This window comes from Crocodylus porosus, unplaced genomic scaffold, assembly GCF_001723895.1.
Source record: "Crocodylus porosus isolate Cpor-Errol unplaced genomic scaffold, CroPor_comp1, whole genome shotgun sequence".
In the NCBI taxonomy this organism is placed as follows: domain Eukaryota; kingdom Metazoa; phylum Chordata; order Crocodylia; family Crocodylidae; genus Crocodylus; species Crocodylus porosus.
In genome coordinates this window covers 9,190,827-9,211,220 of record NW_017728922.1, presented here as the reverse complement: position 1 = coordinate 9,211,220, position 20,394 = coordinate 9,190,827, and the positions used below count along the sequence as shown (strand labels likewise).

The window sequence follows — 20,394 nt, the reverse complement described above, 5'->3', positions numbered from 1 at the left end:
CATGTGCATGTCCCTACACCCTGTTCCAAAGCTAGGCTCTCTAAGACTGCAGGAATGAAAGGTACAGGATGTTTGGCAGGAGTTATGTGACTGCAGAAACATCAGTTGCAAATAGAAATTGCTTATGCTTAAGAGAGAGACCTGGTTTGCAATGGATTCTCTGAGAACACTTCCTAGCTTCTAAGGAAGTGACGGAAGTGTTCTCTTCCTTTCCTAAGTGGTAGAAAACAGGAAGGTGTTTGTTGTTAAACATTTGGGATTCTTTTTTGGATCAATGCAGCCTGCCCTGTGCTTTCCAATGTAGCCTGCCCTTAAGAAAGAAATGTGAAATTTTATTTAGCGTGTCTGCATGTTACCAAGGTAGGGTGACCATAGCGGACAAAGTGAAACCTGGGACATACCTACCTCCTCCTCCCGCCTCAGGCAAAGGTTGGGGCAGGGCAGTACTGTTACTACTATTCAGGCAGCTAAGGAGTCTCAATGGCCTGTTAATGACCCATTGCTTTCTTCACAGGTGTTAAAAATCCCCTTTCACTAATCAAGTAACCTATTAGGGCAGTTTCCCTGTCTGCTAGGGTTCCCTAGTTCATAGCTCCTGCCACTCCACTTCCCTGCCCCATGCCTGAGACACTCACTTTGAATTTCACCAGTTGGCTGGAACTAACCCCTAAAATCTGGGTCTGTCCCAGCCAGTCTTGGACATATGGTCGCCCCATATGTAGGCAGTACTGCCTTGTGCATCTGGCCTATGGGTTTACATAAAATCCTATCCAGTATTCAAAGTCAGTGACACACTTTCAGTGGGTATAAATGTTTGGGATACATAACGCAGGACTGGAATAGGAAGCAGCGTACAAGAAACAACTGTATTAATCTCTTACATACACATTTTTCTCATTATTTTTAAAGTAACTTAAACCTAAAACTCCTTGAGAGCTGCTGCACCTGTCACATTTATTTTTTCTTCCTTTGTGCTTTCTATATCTATGTAACCTACTGCTGGGAAACAGAATTTAATCAGTGGACATCTGCACCATTAATAAACTGTGCCTCATTCTCTCCATAGGGTCAGGAGACATGGGCAATAGGGCCTCCGAGCAATATGGACATCTTCGGCTCAGTGCTGTGTCATTACTGACAGTACCAATTTCTTGCAATTAGGCTCCTGCAGCAGGTAGTTAACCTGAAGGGCAACAGCTGATTGTCTCCATTCAGCCTTGCTGCTCAGCTGTAGCTGTGTATTCAAAGCCTACTGCTTTGTTATGTATTTCCCCTCCCCTTCTTCCTGGGGCAAGCATGAGGAGTGTAAAGTAGACAGATGCTGTTAATAATCGAAGTCAAACTTTCTATTCCTACCACTCACCTTGAGCCTTTAACTGTGTAAGATGACTAAATTAAATCAGATCTGTGCTACTCAATAGGGAATGGCAAAATAGGCACCAAACCAAATCTTTTCTAACCAGTGTTAGCATGAGATGCACCCTAACAATGTGTCATATGACTGGGTACATGAAGAATATCTATAAACTAGTCTCAAGGTGAGTTCCATGCCTGAAGATGCGTAACTCAAACTCTTTGTATTCTGGCTACATGCATGGGGGATCCAGTATTTACGAATGGAGAGTGTGGTGTACCTCACCTCAGACTGTGAGGAGCTGAGGTTAGAAGTGGCTGGAACCCTGGCTAATGGGGCACCAGGGAGCCATGCAGGGAGCAGTGCATGAGTGGGGGAGCCCACCTGCCACTGCTGCTGCTGTCCCCGTCTGACCCAGGTTCAGGGGGAGCCCCAGAGCTACTCTGCCTTGTTCCAACCATGGGCTTCAGGGAACAAATTCATGCAGTGCAGGGGTCAGCCAGATACAGTGGCAGTAGTGTGCAGGTTCCTCCTCCCAGTGCTTGCTCCCTGCCCTACTGTAATATCCCCTGCTGGACCTGCTCATCGCTGTCATTGTCCCCAGGTAAGCCTGGGTCTCCACACAGCTGCTTCCTGCAGTACAGGGCAGGAGTGGCTCTGGTGCCCTGTGCCAGCATCAGCTAGGGACAGCAGTGCCAACAAGTAGGTTCCTTCTTCCAGTGCCTGTTCTCAGCTAACAGGCACCATGGAATATGGTTAAGGGGTGGCAAGGAGCAAGTGCAGGAAAAGGAAATCCTCTTCCTCCTCCTGCTGCTGTCCACTGCTGAGCCGGCCACCCTGTGCAACCACAACCCACAGCTGGATTGGGACAGTAGCAGTTCTGCTGCCCCCCCCCCCCCCTTTGAGCCTCCATCACCCTGCACCAATGCAACCCCCCACCCTTCCCCAGATTCACCCCAGGCTACTTGGCTAAAGCTAGCAATTGAGAGAGATTATGGGCCTGCAAAGCCTTTAGAGCTGCCTGCCAAAACAATGATAGAGAGTAAAGCAAAGGTGCAGATGATTTAGTAAAATAATTTTTTCAATCCTTGGTTATTGAATTAACCTTTAAAACTTAATTAATGGTTCAACAGAACATAAATAAAAATTAACATTTGTATTCCTGCTGTAATATCCTTTCCCAGTGAACTCTCAGAAGCAGAATTCTTTCTACATAGCTTCAAAAGCAGTTACCATAGTCTGATGAAAGTTATTTCTTTCATATTTCCTCTCTTAAATTTCACTTTGTGGGTGTTATGCAAATACCTTAATAATTTACTCAGTACCCAGGTATTCAAATTGCCTTATTCTCTTTTTCATTTTTTTTCTCCTGCTGATATGTTTGAACTGAAGCAGCCGCTCCCTCAAAAACTAAGATCTAAATTTAAAGGTTTGTTTTGGCTTCATTTCCTTCATTTAAAAGTTTTAAGCTGTTTCTAGCTGTAGTGGGTCTAGGGAAAGCAACCACACAAGCTATGTTGAATTCAAACTGGCAAATTTTAAAGTGAGCTGGTATTCAGGGTGACGACATTTTTAGGATTGATATTGCATAACAAACACACTAGAACAAGAGCACTATACCACTGAAATAGCAGAGGGTTTTTTTTTCCAATGGAATAGGGAGGGTGAGGAGAACAAATCTTTTCAGATGCAGGGCACAAATATGCATCATTCTGGACAATCCATGTCATATGTATATCAGCAGTATGCTTTTCTTGCATAGTACCGTCTGTTTCAAGATTTCACCACAAAGCTCTCTTACCATTTATGTGCCTAAATTAGCCAGGATACAATTCTAGCTAATTTAAACTCAGAACATTCCTGTGAGGTGTTCCTTACAGATGTGGAAACTGAGGCCTACAGAACATGAGGGACATGTTTTTTAAAAATAAGAAAAAAAGGTCATGAACATGCCCCTTACCATTTAATCAGATGTTTAATTTCTGTGCAATGTCTGCATAGTAATTTAGGTTGTGAACATCTGTCTGCCCTCTTGAAGATCACGCTCTTGCAGAGAGGGCCAACATAAAATAAGGTCAAGGTAAATAAGCTAGGAATGAACTCAGAGGCCCCAACTTCCAGTCCTGTTAATTCATCTTAACATCATCCTTTCCTTTCCAGAGGTATCTTACTGAGGGAGATGGCTCTACATTTGAATGAAATCATACCCATTTCCTTATTTTGTTCATCTACACTTGCACAGTTTTCCAGACCTCACTGACAGAGGAGTATATTTGTGAGGCTGTTGACTAACCAATAGGTGAGAGAAGCTAAGGGAGCACTTCATGTTATCTGCTGGTGGCCTTGTCAACTAAACGCAGAGTAGTAGTATTAAGCAAAAGCCCAAAACCACTACTTTGCTTTCTCTTATATTCCAAAAATGTAGAGAGGATGAAGAACAAGGAGACAGATGATGAAGCCATGCAGAACACGATAGTAGCAACTTGAAGGTAGCAATATCAGGCATTATTTATGGAATATGGGTCAGAGTGGGTAAGATTTGGCACATAAATCTGAACACCACAGAAAGAAATTGAAGTGGTCTTCAAGTATTTGCCATTGAAAAATTGGCATTCAAAAGTGTTATTCTTGCTTGTTGTCAACTTGTTTTTGGAAAAATAATTCATTGGCATGTTGTAAAAAGTGGAGGTAACGCAACATATTTCAGAGGGAATGAACGTGACAGAGTGCGTGGTAACAAGACAGCAACCAAGAGGATATATTTAAGAAACTGAAACTGCTGAAGTAAAAGACTTCCTTACAAAAAAAAAGACTTCCTTTAAAAACAACAGCAACAACAAATCCAGGCTTTAAAACATGTAAAAATGGCCTGTGCCACAGAGGGAATCAGCCTGGAATCAGAAAAGCATTTTCTAAATTATATGGTTTCAGTTTTCAGACAAAGAGGAGATTGAGGCTGTAGGCAGAGAGCAAGGGAGAATGTAATACTTTCCAGAGGATGTCTCAATTAATTGGTTTAACAGTTTCCCTGTTTCTCTGAACCTAGAACTTGAAATGCATGAGTAGTTGCATGTGTCTGCCCAAGAAAGTAAAAAGGTATTTGAGGGCAAGCGCACTTCTTCCCGCCACATACACTTACATGCTTGGAGCTTGGTCAGGCCAGTGCAGAGGTGGATATGAAATCTCCAGCCCATTCCCATGTTTTCACCCTAGCTGCAACATCCAAATCTCCTTCATCTGGCTCAAAAAAAAGGGAAAAAAGAGAGAAGGAACAAAATCAGATCATGCTATAAATATCCATTTGAAGATAATTGTTGGAAGGGCACTGTGTATCTTGTGATACATATATATATATATATATATTTTAGTAGAGAATGGTTCTCTAGTGCTAAATCTGGAATCTAAATTTTAACTCTTCCCTTTGTGACTCAGGCCCATCTGTAGCTAATTGGCAGGTTATTTTAAAGATTCAGCATTTCAAAAACCAAGGAAAGGTCTCAGACTGCATCTCAGAAAAGTGCTACATTTTTATTAAAATCTGTATTGCGGATATCACAGAAGTAAGATTCTAGTCCTGGTAGAAAACAGGAAGTGCTAAGGTGAGCACAAAAATTAGGAGGAAAATTAGATGCATTTCATATTAGAAGACTGTTGAACTTGAGTTTGGGGCAAATAGATGGTGAGGTAACATTCAGTCAGAATCAATCCCTTCCCACAGCACCAATGCAGTGGGCAAATCTGACATTGATAAACCAGGCACACCATAATTAATTACTCATTCTATAATGTGAATGACTAAAAAGAAAATAGCTGTAATTACAAAACACCATAAAATTAAAATAGTGATTAATTGCCATCTTCAGCCTTATGGTTGTCTTAGTATGAATATTTTTGTTGTCTCTCAAGCATATGTTGGTTTTGGGTTAAGAGTCACTGGATGATGATTTGGTGTCTGAGTGGAGGGGGCACTGGGGGACAAGTTTTTTACATCTTTGTTTTGACAACTTTTCCTCAGATAAAGCCCCAAACAAGACTTATTACCATCTTGTGCCATTTAAGGGGTCAAAGACTTCTTTGACTACCTATAGGAGTCAAATGCAGAAGTGTTTTGCCAGGAAGAAAACCCCTGTACAGAATGTGAACAATAAGAGCCTGGGATGAATAAGTGTTGTTGGTAGGGAGCAATCATCTAAATCTGACCAGGAAGGAAGATTGATATTTTTTCTCAACTCCTTTTTATTCCAGAATTTTCATCCTAATGGTTGTGTCCCAAATACAGTTTGATTAATTGCCTTATCTGCTGCATCCGGCTGTGCTTGCTGTGATGCACACCGTCTGAAGATTAGGGATCATGATGTCAGAGGCAATGCTGTTTGGCCAAAGTCTAGCTGTATCAGCTAGCTATTGTGACTCTTTGTTCCCTCTGTAACTAAAACAACCCAATAATACTCGCTGTAAAAGTGAAGACTAGTGCCTATCCTGAAATTTTGTCCTCGGTGTCTTCAGGATCTTGACATCCCCATCCCAAAAGCACATATCCTGCGATAAGAGTGATGAATGTTCTTTAAAGAGCTCCTAGCTTTGTAACAGCTGTGTTAAACAAGACCACACATGTTATCCCTTTCTACTCCTTATGTCAGAGACTTTATTTGGCTGATTTCAAAGAGAAAAAAAAAAGACTAATGAGCAACATAATTTAGAAGCTTGAATGGCCATGTTGTGCTTATATCAACCTGTAGTCCACAGACCCCTGGGGGCCCAGAAACTATGTATAAGGGGTCCACGAAAGATGACTATGATCAATCAAAAGTATGTAAATACCTATGCTTACAATTCAAAAGGGTCTACACCTCCATTAGAAATTTTTAGAGTTCTGCAAATGAAAAAAAAGGTGGAAAATCACTAGTTTGCATCACCACTTCTAAAACTGTATCCACTAATCAATAATACTTCAGGGAATGAAACGGTGTATTTAACACTTGTTTTGCTGTGTATCCTCAGACGGGTCAGTGATGGCCAAGTTTTCCTAACTTTCCACAGATTATTAGGTTTCTTTAATGTTTCAGTGAACAACTGGAGATCCCAGATGTCTGGTTTTCAGAAGGGTTAAGGAAGGAAAAGGCAAGGGTGTTTGAGGATTAGAAGGAGATTAGTTGCTACAGGGTGGCAAATGGCTTCTCTGCCACAAATGGGTCAAGGTCCTTGAAAAAGATGGCTCAGCCATAGAGATCTGGGTATAACAAAAGGCACCTCTGTATGTAGATACTTCTTAATAACAGTGTAGAAGCAGGAGCAGAAAACTCATTCATTCACTGTTGTAAAAATCCAAGATTGGCTACTGGTAGGCATGAACACTCAGATGAGTTTCTTCCACATGCTACTTTGCTAGTACACCCAAAACCTTCCTGAGATGAGTCTTTTCTGACAGTAAGAATAGTCAGTCTATCTGCATGCATTCGCTGTTTTCCTCCCTCTTTTACAGAGTACATTTTTTGTTTTAAATTTAAAATGAAAGAGAGTTGAACTGTATCACATAAGGCTTTTCAAAAGTATAGATGCTCCATTTACCAAAATCATTTGGAGTGATCTCAGCAGCACATGTTTTTTTTAGGGATCCATGAGGGGAAAATATGTGGAGTTCTCAGCTTGCAACTAATGGCTTTCAAGGCTCAGCAATTTCCAATCCTATTTAATAAAAACATTGGATGATTGTAAAGGCTTCTGTCTTCTCTGTTGTAATATCCTCATAGGCCTTTATAAATCTGAAATTATTCTGTTATGTTGCCAAGTTTTCTACCTGTTTCTCCGCATCATTCTCTTGGAGAGCACCAGCATTTATTAGCTTAACAATAGGCATAATGTCAGATGGCTTTCTAAATTACTAAACAAAAAACAATAGGCCATACTTTGGATGTAAGACAGGGTGAGACCTTTCTCACCCTAAACTCCAACATTGCGCTAGGCAGTACTGTCCTGGCATTTTTAAATGAGGAGTTAAACTGGGGGCCTAGCCTTTGTTCACTTAAAAAACAAAACAAAAAACCTGCCAAAATAACAAGAACAATACAATCTTTTTCCATTTATCCAGTGACTTTAAATCCCAGGGGTCCAACCAAATTTCAATCTAAGTGTCCAATCTTTGTTTTATGACAGCATTTCTTGCCACTTAGTCCAAGCCACAATGAATATAGTACTGTTCTGTGCTATTGATTAGTTACCAGCTTTCACGCCCAAATATCTGCATTTGTTAAACATAGCATGCTTAAATGTGTGTTTCCAGAAGAAGTGTTAGGTAGTTGCTCGAACAGGTAACTAGGATCTGATTTTAGAGTTTCTATCGAGACTGTTTCTGCACCAGCTGCTGAACCTCTCTATGCCCGTCTCTAAAAATAGGTACAAAGCAGACAGTGGGTTTGAGGCATGAAAATGCATCTACAGAGCCATGCAGCCCATAGCTGAACATGCTATAATGAAAGAAACAACTAACTATAACAACTGAAATACAGTAGCAACTGAGTGACAATCTTAGTTTTCTCCTGCCCATATGTGGGGCAATGTTTTTATGTTATTTTCAGTTCTCACCCACAGCCACAAGACTTTAAATCTTTCCATTTTAATGTCTTATTTTTTTAAGTTTTTGTGTCCTCATGTATATATAACAATGCTCAACAGTTATTTTCTCATTGTTAATTCTTACAGATTCTATATCCACCATCTGCTGTAATACGTTCCTTACTTACTTATTAGCAAAGTTAAAAATGATTGGGGAAGGGGGGGAGAGTTATTTAAAAAAAAAAAACATTTTAGAGGGTTGTTTCTTCCACTTTATTTCACTTGAAAATGTCAGCCTATTTTTATTTTATCGTGTGTGGTGATGTTTGTTTCTTCCTTTGGAGTGAAAGTTAGGAGGACAAAATTAGTGGGTAAAACATTTTAAATGTTCAGCAAAATGAAGGAATTGCAAGAAAAATTATGTATTGCATCATTCGCTGTCTCCCCTGAACACATGCATATTGAGTAGAAATTCTGAAATGTAGTGCGCCATATTTAGAAATATCAGATAAAAGTTGTATATATTTCACCAAGTATAATATAATTACTACCTGATGCCTGGCACACATCAATCATTCTTCACTGATTTTACTCCATCAACTCGATCTTTAATGTGTCCGATTTGTAAAAAAAAATATAAATGTGCTATCTGGTAAAGGCCAGGGTCCATAGTCAGAGAATTTACTTTTTAAAAAGTACTTTAAAAAGCTGATGAACATTTATTGTTTTATATGTATACTCAATCTTCACCTCAGTCTGAATCCATGGAAAAAAATAATAAAGAATGATTACACTATTTTAGGTGAGATGATGAAAATATTGGTTTTTTTGATGCATGGTTAGGATGATTCAGATAACTCAACTCAAGGCTTTGTTAGTCTAATCTCTATCTTCTCCAGTGCCAATGGCATGCCTCCTGAGCATTTAAAATTTGGGGCCACTAACACTGGTGGCAATACCAAAATCACACTCCTAAAATCTTGGTGTTGCATTGTGCCAGCATGTGCTCATTCTCTGGCATTTAGGAAAGGAAGGAAAGGGGATGGTCCAGCACTTTGGCACATCAAGCCTAGGATGTTCCTGAGTACAGTTACCTGCTCTTCCACTGATTTCCTCTGAAACTATGAGCCAGTCACTTAAACCCAGATATTTCAAGTGACTTTACATGGTGACACACAGCCCAAGATGTGTGTGTGTGTGTATTGTTTTTTTTTTATCTGTTCCTTAAGTTAGCAGGGGATATAACCTTTTTGGCAGTCATGTCACAAATTAACCTCACATCCTGCCCAAATGCCACTCTAATCCCCTTCCCCTGCCCAATCTGTTGCTGTGTTTTCTGCTTCCTGCCCTGTCTGCCACTGGGCTGGTTTTCCTCTCCCCTCCCCACCCACATACTACACCCAAGCCGCCTGTGCCACTTGTGGCATGCATGTCACAGGTTGACCACCTCTGCCTTAAGCCATGGCCCTACTACCTCTGCAGCACTCTTGAGAATCCTCCTAAAGCTCCTTCCCCTCCCCATCCCCCTGTACAACCCAAACCTGGAACTGGGGGAGAGAGAGGGGCAATGCTGTATTAGCACCTCTTGAGCACAGCAGAGAACAAGATCTTGGGAGTGGTAGCAGGGAGCATCTCTGGAGCATTTTCCTCTTTCAGTTCTTATTTTGGATCATACAGAGTAGGAGTAGATAGATAAAGCTTAGCTCAAAGGTGCCCTAGAGGCAGTATAGGCATAATCTCCTTGGGGAAGTCTGTATAGTAGAAGGTAGTGCCCAGGTAGCTCTGCATACAGAAGTTCTTAAACTGGAAGTTCAGTAGCTCCTGTGCTAACAAAGGCCAGGTGCACACAGGAAAATGGATGTCTGACTCCTTTAAAGCCCTTTTCTTTCCTTTACTTGCTTCACAGATCCAGTCCATGGACCACAGAACGTGGAAGTTGTTGACATTCGTTCCCGACAACTAACCTTGCAATGGGAACCCTTTGGTTATGCAGTGACCCGCTGCCATAGCTACAACCTTACTGTCCAGTACCAGTACGTGTTTAACCAGCAGAAGTACGAGGCAGAGGAGCTCATCCAGACTTCCTCGCACTACACTTTGCGAGGCCTCCGGCCTTTCATGACCATTCGCCTGAGGCTAGCACTTTCTAATCCTGAGGGCAAGATGGAAAGTGAGGAACTAGTTGTGCAGACTGAGGAGGATGGTAAGAGTTCCGTTTTTTACAGCTTTAAGTAACTTCTGAAAAAACAATTTGTAAATGGTGTCAAGGACCTTGGAGCAGGTGATGTATTAGTGACAGACTTCCTTGGGCTACAAGTAAAATGATAATTATTTATATCTCCCTGCTTTGCGGTAGTGTTTTGTGAAGTGGGAAATGCTCGTAAAGCACTGTGAAAAAACAAGTAGTATTCCTGCCTGCCAGTCAGCAGTAAAGGGCCGTAAGCTGCGTGGTGCAAGTGGTCAGCACCCAGTGGTTCTGAGAACAGCTTTTCTTGTCCTATGGCTTACTTGATTTGCTATAATGGAAGTTTTTTTGACCTAATAACATGTGACAAGTAGGTACATGCACAGTAGTAATAATGAAGCCTTCATGTTTCAAATCCTGCTGATGTCCAACATGTGGGAATTATTACGGTTTTACAGAATAGAGTTTGTTTTTAAAAAGCCCTAGAAAACTTAATTCAAAATAGAGAAAAATAACATAATTGTGTAGGCTGAAAACTCAAGTACTCCTATTAAAAAATGACAAATTTTCAGTCGCCCATCCCTGCATGTACTTTATGGTACACATTTTAATTATAGGACCATTGACTTGTTTCAGCTGTATTTCTGCATAATTTCTGCATCAGTTCAGATGCAGGAGGTTCATTGGTAAGGGTGCATAAGCAACTGAAATTCTGAGGACTTAGCATTATTTAGGTAGTCAAGTAATGTTGATAAAGATTTTTGTCACTTTAATTTCCACCTCGCACCTGCTCAATAACTGAGCATTCTGGGACAAATTATAACCCAATGTATTCTGTATTTGGGGGCTAATTAACCAGCAGTACAGATTCTGTCCTTCTTACTTTAGGAGAGGTGTTTTGAGGATGTATAGATGAAAAGTAAAGTATTATTATTCCATCTTAGCTGAGATTAAAACTAAGAGCCTTCACCATTTATGAATATTCTAATAGACACCAAGGAAGCATCCTTTCCTTGCCTGAACCATTAGGAGCTAAACTGCTAAATTTCTCTCAGCTGAAACTGAATCTGGCATTACAACATATCACAAGGAGGACTTTGGGAGACAGCAGGCCTTTATTAATTCAAGGAAGCCAATGGGGGTTTTGTCAGACAGAACTGGGAGCGCATTTAGTTAGTTAACTTTCACAGTATTAAAAATGTGCTTGAGTAGGTAGATTTTTAGCTGTCCTTGTAACTATAATTAAATATAAATCTTGAATTGTTACTCTACTGGGAATATCATCAGCCTTTTGTGTTAATAAAGGTGGAAAGGCCCAGTAGCATCTCTATACCAAAGTGTAATCTGGCTATTTATGTAGATGGAGTTTTACTGCTGTGACGCGAAGAAAAGAAAGATATGTTTAAATTCACACCTGAATATAACTGTCCCTTAAGGTTAAAACCAGAATGTTAGATATTTTCTTGCACAGACCCATCGGTTTGCCTTATTTAATGGCTTGCTGGTAAGTACAGAAAACTCAGAGGAAAATGCATATGCTCAGTACTACAGAATTGACAGACTTAGAGAGAGAATTTGTATTTGGCCCCTAAAAAGGAGGATATTCGTCTAATGGCAGAGTGGACTGCAGTGTCCCTGCTCAACACTTCATGTCACATTCTAGGATTGTGTATTTCCTCTCTAATGCTCCTGGACTGAGGTTAGGAGCTGCTGTGATGGTTTCTCATGGGTTGAAGATCAGTGGATTTTTATGGGGAGAGGAAAGGGTTAGCATTGATTACAAGTGCTGATGGAGGTCATGCTCTCTAATTCTTTAGGGATGTGTTTCAAAGGTGAAGACATTCTGTTTTTGAAAATGGGCAAGTCTTCCTTCTCCCATGTTAATGCAGCATTCCCCTAATGCAGAGGGTAAATAGCACTTGGATGGAGATCAGCTTTGTGGGTGACATCTTTGTTATCCTGTGAGGATAATGAGCTGTGGGGCAGTGAAGGCTGTGGAGCAAGTGTTATGGATCCACCATTGTGCTATGGCACTTGTTTATTGCTTTCTATCAAGCCAAAGCATAGCTTTTGTTGGAAGCTACTGGAGCATCAGGGCTGCAACGGGCAACTGAGAAGGGGGTTGGCTTGTATAGAAGCTGCATCATGAAAAAAAAGTTTTTTACCTAAGGTTTTGAGCTCCAGGTATTTGCCCCAAATGCCCAGACTCTGAAGGTATATGTTTCTTTCTTTAATGCCAGACTCAAAAAGTAGATGTTATGTGGAAAACCTTACTTTGTTAGTCTGGGAACAGCTGTATAGAAGGCAAATACTTGACTGCCTTTTTGGAGATGAACTGTCATCCTCCTTCTAAATATGTGTGTGAACTGAACACTTTATGACCCTGAAGTCATAATTTTTCCTTCTGTAACTTAATCTGTATTTTTACGCATCTACAGTTATACAGGTTGCTATATTTTCCACAAATTTGTTGAGCTCCAGCATAATTGTCTACGTCCTCCAGGGGTGAGACCTCATGTCACAATCGGCTATGCAAGGTTTTTGTAAGAGCTCAGCAGATCGTTCTTTCAATTTCCCTGTTCCGCTTCCCACTGACTTAATAAAATGTCTGGCCTAGACAAGGCACATCTGTCTCAACATGTTAAATGCCTTTCTCCGGTAAGCTCACCTATAAAAGCCAAAATGTGATGAACCCAAACCAGAGGGTTTCATGGCCTTTTGTATTATGCAGGCAAGAGAAAAGTGCTGTAACTAATCAGGTGGTCAGTCACTAGAACACATTTACTCAATTATCAGCCTTTTACCAGCTGGTTGAACAAACTGTTGGTACAGCTTCCCAGCATGGACATCTTACTAAAATGCTAAATCCCGCGTCTGGATGTTTTGATTGGCTCATAGGTGTGGAATGCAGGAACTGATGCATTTCAAAGCCTGAGTGCCTAGTGTGGGATTTGAATGTATTAGTAGAGTCGTCATGGCTGACTATTGGCTTTCTCATGTTTATTTTCTGATTCATGACATTTTAGGCTTAAATGAGGACCTAAAAACTTCTAAACTGTTCTACAGAACAATCTGTTTGTTAAAGCTGGGGTAGCGGGATGCAGCCGTTGGTCCCCCTCGCTGGACAATTTTTTCTATCATAGATTTATTCAGTGATGGAAGAGTTTCGGGCCTAAGCCTTAGTGTTTATCAGTCAAAGACATTTTCTGGTAATTGGCACTTTGCATTTAAATATTTGGTTTGAATGACACTGTAATAAGAACAACCTATCTGGACTTCCATGCCAGAAAGTGCATGAGGAGCAGATAATGAACAAAAGGCATCTGCTAAAGAAGTATTTATTACAAGGGAGAAGAATACTTATAAAAGGAACTAAGAGATAAGATAATGAATGAAATTATCCAGAAGGCCATCTTCAGGCTAGGAGGAAAAGTTTGACCTTTAGATTGTCATATTTTCATGCATCCTAAATACAGACCTCATGACTTAGGTCACTGACAGATTGGGGGGTGAAGGGGGAACTGCAGTGCTTTACTGGAAGCTGGTTAGTTTGACCCAGCTCCCCAGCATCTGTATATATCGGGCACTTCAGCAGGGCTTTTTAGTGCTTTTATCTAAAGCTGATTCAATCATCTATTGGACAAAAGTGCAAAAAAAAACCCCTGCTGAAGCACCTGATTTATACAGATTTGAGCAAGGTGGGTCAAATTAACACAAAGTTTCTTCTGGGCTTGTGCTGTGCTTGGTGCAGAGGCACGCTGAGTGGAAAGTAGCACACTTTTCTTTTTTCATGTCTGTAAGCAGCTTTAGTCTCTAGCTTTGTGGTATTTTGGTTTTATACTGAATACAGAACTGTTGTGGCATTTTAAACAACTTAATGCCATATCAAAGCATACAAAGCATGAATGCCAGCATACCCGATGCACATTTTTTTCATGCTTTTTGGACAAATGGCTCTTTCAGAGTGCATGCATACATTTTATATACAAGAACATGTTTACTGTCACTGTCTTCTCCAGGTTAGCTTAGACAGCATGCTGTTAAATAAGCTTGTAAGCATAAAGCAATTTTGATGATCTAGAATTGCTAGGTATATCTTTTGGCCCTTTGTGCCTTCTGAATTAGGGATGGCATTCTCCAGTCAACAGAATACTGATGGCTCTGTTCACAGCTTAGTCACTGATTGGTCTGTGACAAAGCAAGGCACTTTATCTCCAATTTTTCAAAGAGTCCCTGTGGATAGGATTGGGCTTTCACTGAGCCTTGGTTTCTGTTCTGTAAAGGGAAGACAATACTTGAATATGCTTTGCAAATTGTAAATATTATTATGAGTGTGATATAAGTTGATTTGGGACTATGTTAAGTTTATTTAAATGAGGGAGTTTTAGTATCTTAAAAAATTAAGGTTATAAACAGACATTTCATTTGTCCCAAGACCAGTCAGGTCTGTGCTTGTCCCGGAACAGGAAAGGCCATAGGATTGGGTTAGTGAGTAACTGAATGCACTGCTGCTATTCTGCCATCCGAAGTAGCAGGCTTTCCATCCATAATGCTGCTGGGGCTGCCAGTACCCCAGTGACAGCTGCTGGTGAGAGACAGGAAGCAGCCCAGGGGCACTTGAAAAGTAGGACATTTGGACCTGTAATTGGTTTGAGTTTGACATTCCTCCATAAGGAAAGGAGAAGCAAGTGTGTGTGCAGATATGCAAAGGAAGCATTGGCTGATAATAGCTAGGGCTGTACAAAAGAGCAGCGTTCCACTTCAACATCTGTTTTGACATTTTGAGGGAACAGTGTTTCGTTTCGAGTTTTGTTTCGATTAAAAAACACCGTTACGTTACTATTTGTTGAAATAGTTTCACTGTTTCGATGCTGTTTCAATGTTTTGATTGGGCTGGGGAGGGAACTCAGCTGAGTTCCCCACCCCAGCACTAGGATTGGGCCAGGGAAGGGAATTCAGCCCAGCCCATCTGAGTTCCCCCCACCCCCCAGCACTAGGATTGGGCTGGGGAGGGGAACTCAGCTGGGCTAGGCTGTGTTCCCTTCTCCAGCCCGATCTTAGCACTGGGGAGGGGAACTCAGCCCAACTGAGTTCCCTTCCACAGCCCAATTGCAGCGCTGGGGAAGGGAACTTAGCCGAGCTGCTTCGAAACTCGAAACATTTCAAAATTTTCAAAATGTTTTGGCTGCCCTCATTTTGTTTTGAAGCTATTTCAAAGCCCTTCATTTTATTTCGATTTTGCTGTTTTGAGCTCAAAATGAGTCAAGACAGTGTTGAAATGAAAGAGCCCGTGGAATTTCACACAGCCCTAATAATAACCTAAATGGTCTTTTGTAGCTTTAACTTTTATAACTTCTGATTCTACAATGGTAACTCATAATAAACTCTCAAGCTTGTTGGTGGAACATTTTGGAATATTGGCATGCCAGGTAGTAGCACCGTGATGTGTGTCTGCTTTTTGTACTTATAAAAGTTTCTGTGTCTACCCTCAGGTCAAGAATAGAACAAGAGTAATTGGGCACCAATGCCTTTTTAAATGTTTCTAACGAGTCCACGATATCTATGGTATACGCGCTCTCAGATCTAGAGTACCAGACCAGTACCAGACAGTGCTGAAGGACCCTAGCATCTCTAGGTTATGTGCATGTGGCAGTTGGAGTTTATGGAAGTTAGTAACATCGCATTCATTTCCTTCATAGTTCCTGGGCCTGTTCCTTTGGAATCCATCCAGGGAGGACCTTTTGAAGAGAAGATTTATGTTCAGTGGAAGCCTCCAAATGAGACAAATGGTATCATTACACTCTACGAGGTAAGGAAAAAACATTGTTGTCAAGGAGCATGTTGTACATGTGTATAGATCAGTTATGACTTTGAGTGGTTAAATAACTGTCTTAAAGAAGGCTTGATTGGAAGGAGTGAAAATCGTCAAGAAGTTTTACTGCTCTCACTGAAATGTGTATTCCAGTGAGTAAGTCCATCTCTGATCATTGCAAAATGAGATCCATATCTCTCTCCATTCCCACACATCCAGGTTGCCAAAACATTTCCAAGCTATTGTTCCTTTCTTTACAATCCGTAGAGATATAGCTCTTGCAGGTTTTCATCGTCTGCCTTTTGGTCCCCTTAACAGCCATGTTATTTTCTTTTCCAGTCTGTACAAATGCACCCATGAACTATTGTTTGTTTGTTGCTTTGACTGTGTTACCACCCTCATGGAACTTAGTGTAAGCAGTGTTATATAATAAGAGGAAATGAGAACCTTTCATATGAGGGGAGTTGTAATGGGATGCTCCTATGGGAATGACTGATCATCCCTTTGTGGTGGGGCTGTACTTGGCACTCTGGTTTCCTAGTTTGGACCTTTCCTCTCTGTCTCTGTGTCTCCTGTTTCTCTTTTGTGTGCTCTGTCTCTCCTGTCTCTCTCAATCACTTGCAATGGTTTGGTGTTATTGCAAATGTTTCCTCATGAGTCTGTCTTTAGGTAACCTAAGACTAGGCTTTAGGCACTTTGTCTCCCTATCTTGCCCCTTGCCCCAAGTCTGATTAGGCAGTGTGGGGTTCTGCCCCCTCTCTTTCTCCTGCCCTCCTTTTCATCAATGGGTGGAGGCAAAGCCCTGCTGGGATAAGCCCATCTTATTTCTTCAGTCCAGACTCAGGTCAGTCTAAGTTTTGGCCCCCTCCTAGGTCTCTCGCTCCAAAACTGTCAAAGGAACTGAAAAAAAAAAAAGAAAATAGAAAAAAAACTACAGGAAAAATCACAGTACGCTGGGCACACTGCTCTACGGCCTCCTTGCCGCCCCTCACAGCCACATCTACTGTCATGAGCAGAGCAAAGCAAACAAAAAAAAACAAAGAGCAGGCCCTTTCCTCACAGAGTCTCATAAACAGTTCATGGTCCTCGGTGTATCCTACTGCTGTGGGCCCTTCCAGTGCCAACCTGAACAGTTCTCCGTCTGCTTGGGTATGCTCAGCCCTTCCCCTGGGCCTCTTCCAGGGTGAACATAAAACAATCCGTAATCTGGGGCATCCCTTTTCTGGGGCCTTCCAAGGCATAAAAAAGAGAGAAGAGGGGAAAAGGCAGGGAAAGACTCAACACTTTCCAAGTATTCACTTTGTCATCTTGGTCAACAGAAGTCCTTCCTCACAGGCAGCAGTCCTCCTGCCTGGAAGAGTGTCTGTGCTTGCATCCCTGCAGGGCTCTGCTTCCCTCAGCTATCATGGCCAGCCCCCTTCCTCTGACCTAGGGAGAGTTTTTATATCTCAGTCACTCATGCCTGTTGGCTCTGGATTTAGGACCGAGACCTTGTTTGGGGCAGGGAGACCCACTCTTTGACCAACTATGGCCTATGACATTCAATAATAGGCAAATTTATTGATAGTGATAACAAAAAAACCCCAATACAAACAATCAAGCAATTCGATATATCTACCAAATCCTAGGGCTGTCATCAGACTCAAAGTACATCTACTCAGGATGCAGGCTCTACTCTGAGGCTCTCTTTCTTAGGTGTCAGCAGTCTGGAGGTGGGATGTGAGGCCCACAGCCCCCTTCCAGTGGGGTGTATGAAACGGACTGGTTGTGCTCCCTCCATGGTGGGCTCAGAGACCTTTCCTGGGGAATGGGGATGGGAGGACCCCTCTCAGGGAGGAGGAGGAAGAGGAGGAAGAACCTGGGTAGCACAGGGAGGGACAGAAAGGAAGACAAGGAGGGACCCTTTTTTACTCTCAAGTCTCTGCTTTTGTATTTTTCTTCCCTCCTGATGACTTCTGATGACTCTTCATTCATGGCTATCTCTGGTTGTATGTCTGTGGTCACATATCCACGTAGCCTTCTGGGCCTTCTCCTAATTTGGTCTATTTCCTCCAAACCAGGACTCAGGCCCCACCCTGATCTGAGGCATTGTAGCTGGTACCACTTATCTCATGTTATGGGTAGTATAGGATATACTTCCATGGTTCCTAGACTGTATGTCCTTGTTGCATTAGACATCCTGTCTGCTTCCATGGCTATGAGACACTTTGTGTGCGAGACCCATGCTCTTTAGAATTTAATTAACTCCATCCTTGGACCAGTTCTCTTTCATGTCTTTATCAACAACATGGGTACATGTGTCAGAAGTGGACCGGCCAAGTTTGCTGATGACACCAAACTTTGGGTAGAGCGTCCACACCAGAGGATAGGCTAATGATACAGGCTGACTTGGATAGGCTGAAAAAGTGAGCAGATACAAACCTGATGAGTTTCAATACTGACAAATGTAAGGTACTCCACCTTGGGAGAAAAAACCCTGCAACATGCTTATAGGCTCAGCAATACTACATTTGCTAGCACCAAGGCTGAAAAACTTGGGAGTTATGATTGACCATAAGATGAACATTAGCCACGAATGCAATGTCACAGCTGGTAAAACAAACCAAACTCTGGCTTCCTTCTCAAGAAAATCTCAGGATATCATCCTCCCACTGTACTCAACTTTGGTGAGGCCGCAGTTGGAGTACTACATCCAATTCTGGGCTTCACAATTCAGGAAGGATGTGGAGAAGCTTGAGAGAGTCCAGAGGACAGCCATGTGTGTGATCAGAGGGCAGGATAATGGGCCTTATGAAGAGAGGTTGAGAGCCATGGGACTCTTCAGCCTGGAAAAGCGCAGGCTCAGGGGAGACCTGGTGGCTGCCTATAAGTACATAAGGGGTGTGCATCAGGATCTGGGGGAATGCCTGTTTACCAGAGTGCCCCAAGGGACGACAAGGTCCAACAGTCACAAACTCCTTCAACACAGTTTTAGGCTGGACATAAGGAAAAACTTCTTTACTGTCTGAGCCCCCAAGGCTTGAAATAGGCTCCCTCCAGAGATGGTGCCAGCACCTACTTTGCACTCCTTTAAGAACTGTTTGGATGCTTATCTTGCTTATCGTTTGACCCTAGTTGACTTCCTACCCTTTGGCTGACTTTCTGCCCAATGATCTCCCGAGGTCCCTTCCAAACCTAATATCTATGAAATCTATAAAACCCCTGCTGCCCATCTTGAGCAATCCTAATGCATGCATATATACCTGTACCTACACCTATAGCTATACCTATAAGCCAGTTCCCAAAAAACAGACCTTTAAATTCCATTTCTAAGCCAACAGTGCCTACCCAGTCAGTTGTCCAGGCTTCCTTCTCCCTGGGCACAGGTATGGTCAGTCTCTTGCTTCCCTTCATCAGCTGGGTCCTTCAACCAGATTGTGGGCTGTGAGCTCCCAGCAAGGGGGCTGGCATCTCCCCTCTGGGGTCACTATTCCCCCTCTACCGTAAAATGCTCACCCCTTCCTTTCCAGATGAGGCTTCCCTTGCCAGTCAATCTCCTTCACCCTGGCTGTGTTGGCAGGATCTTTTGTTACAGCAGGTAATCCTCCTCCTCTATGAGCTACAAAGTTTTGGGCCTCAAAGGGGCCCTGATGCCTTTCCTTCCCTGGCCCCCTCTTCTCTTCTCCATAACAGGGCTAGGGTCCCCTGTTATAGGAATGTAGATAAGTTTGGCTTGTATAGTGTATTAAGACTGAGATTAGACATAATTGATGTCTATCATTGCATCAGGATGAATTATTTAAGCTAAAAACAAAACTGGTATAAAGATAAATGGGAATAAATTTACCCTATTTTATGCCAAAATTTAGAAGATCGTTCCAAATCATCAAAATGGGTTCTGTAACAATTAGAGTAGTGGGGACAAAAATCAAATATACTGTTATGTATGGAAGTTTATTAATGGTAACTTATGAAGTGGTGCCTGGGTCAGCAGGGTACTAGACTTTATGACAATGAGATCCTTTCAGTTCTCGTTTCTAAGACATAGCCAATATTCTTCTTGACCCCTGAAAACAAGAGGTAGATGTTACACAGAAGTAGACTGTGGGCCTCTCATGGGAAAGAGTATGCATATGGATCAATTAATTGTGAGTGATCACCATTGTCCAGGGGCAGGCTTTTTTTTTTGGGGAGAGGGCTGCTTACTGAGTTTTGGCAAGCTGTTGAGGGCTGCAAAGCCCCTTGACAGGTGCCCCACCCCCTGGTTACTAGCTTGAGACTGGAAGTCCCACTCTTTAACCCCAGACCTTTACCACCAGGAGGTTCCCCCCTCTCTCCCCCCAAGGTACTACATTCAACAAGGGGGGTTGCCATCTCAGACATCTTGGAACCAGAAAAATACAAAATTATATTCTAAAATTTTGTCCTGATTTACATGTGTTTGTGTACTGTACATAGAAGTGGTTGTATAATAGCTTAAAATGTGGTCTTACTCTTGTATATTGTGGGGGG

At 42.0% G+C, this 20,394-nt stretch overlaps 1 protein-coding gene across 1 annotated transcript in view; it reads left to right on the top strand.

Annotated features, from left to right (window-relative positions):
- PTPRT (protein tyrosine phosphatase, receptor type T) overlaps positions 1–20,394 on the top strand; it is a 587,995-nt gene that overhangs the window by 315,302 nt on the left and 252,299 nt on the right. The window contains exons 8-9 of the mRNA XM_019539805.1: positions 9,813–10,109; positions 15,791–15,900. Of these exons, the coding sequence (XP_019395350.1) occupies positions 9,813–10,109; positions 15,791–15,900 (407 nt within the window). The remainder of the gene's footprint in view (positions 1–9,812; positions 10,110–15,790; positions 15,901–20,394) is intronic.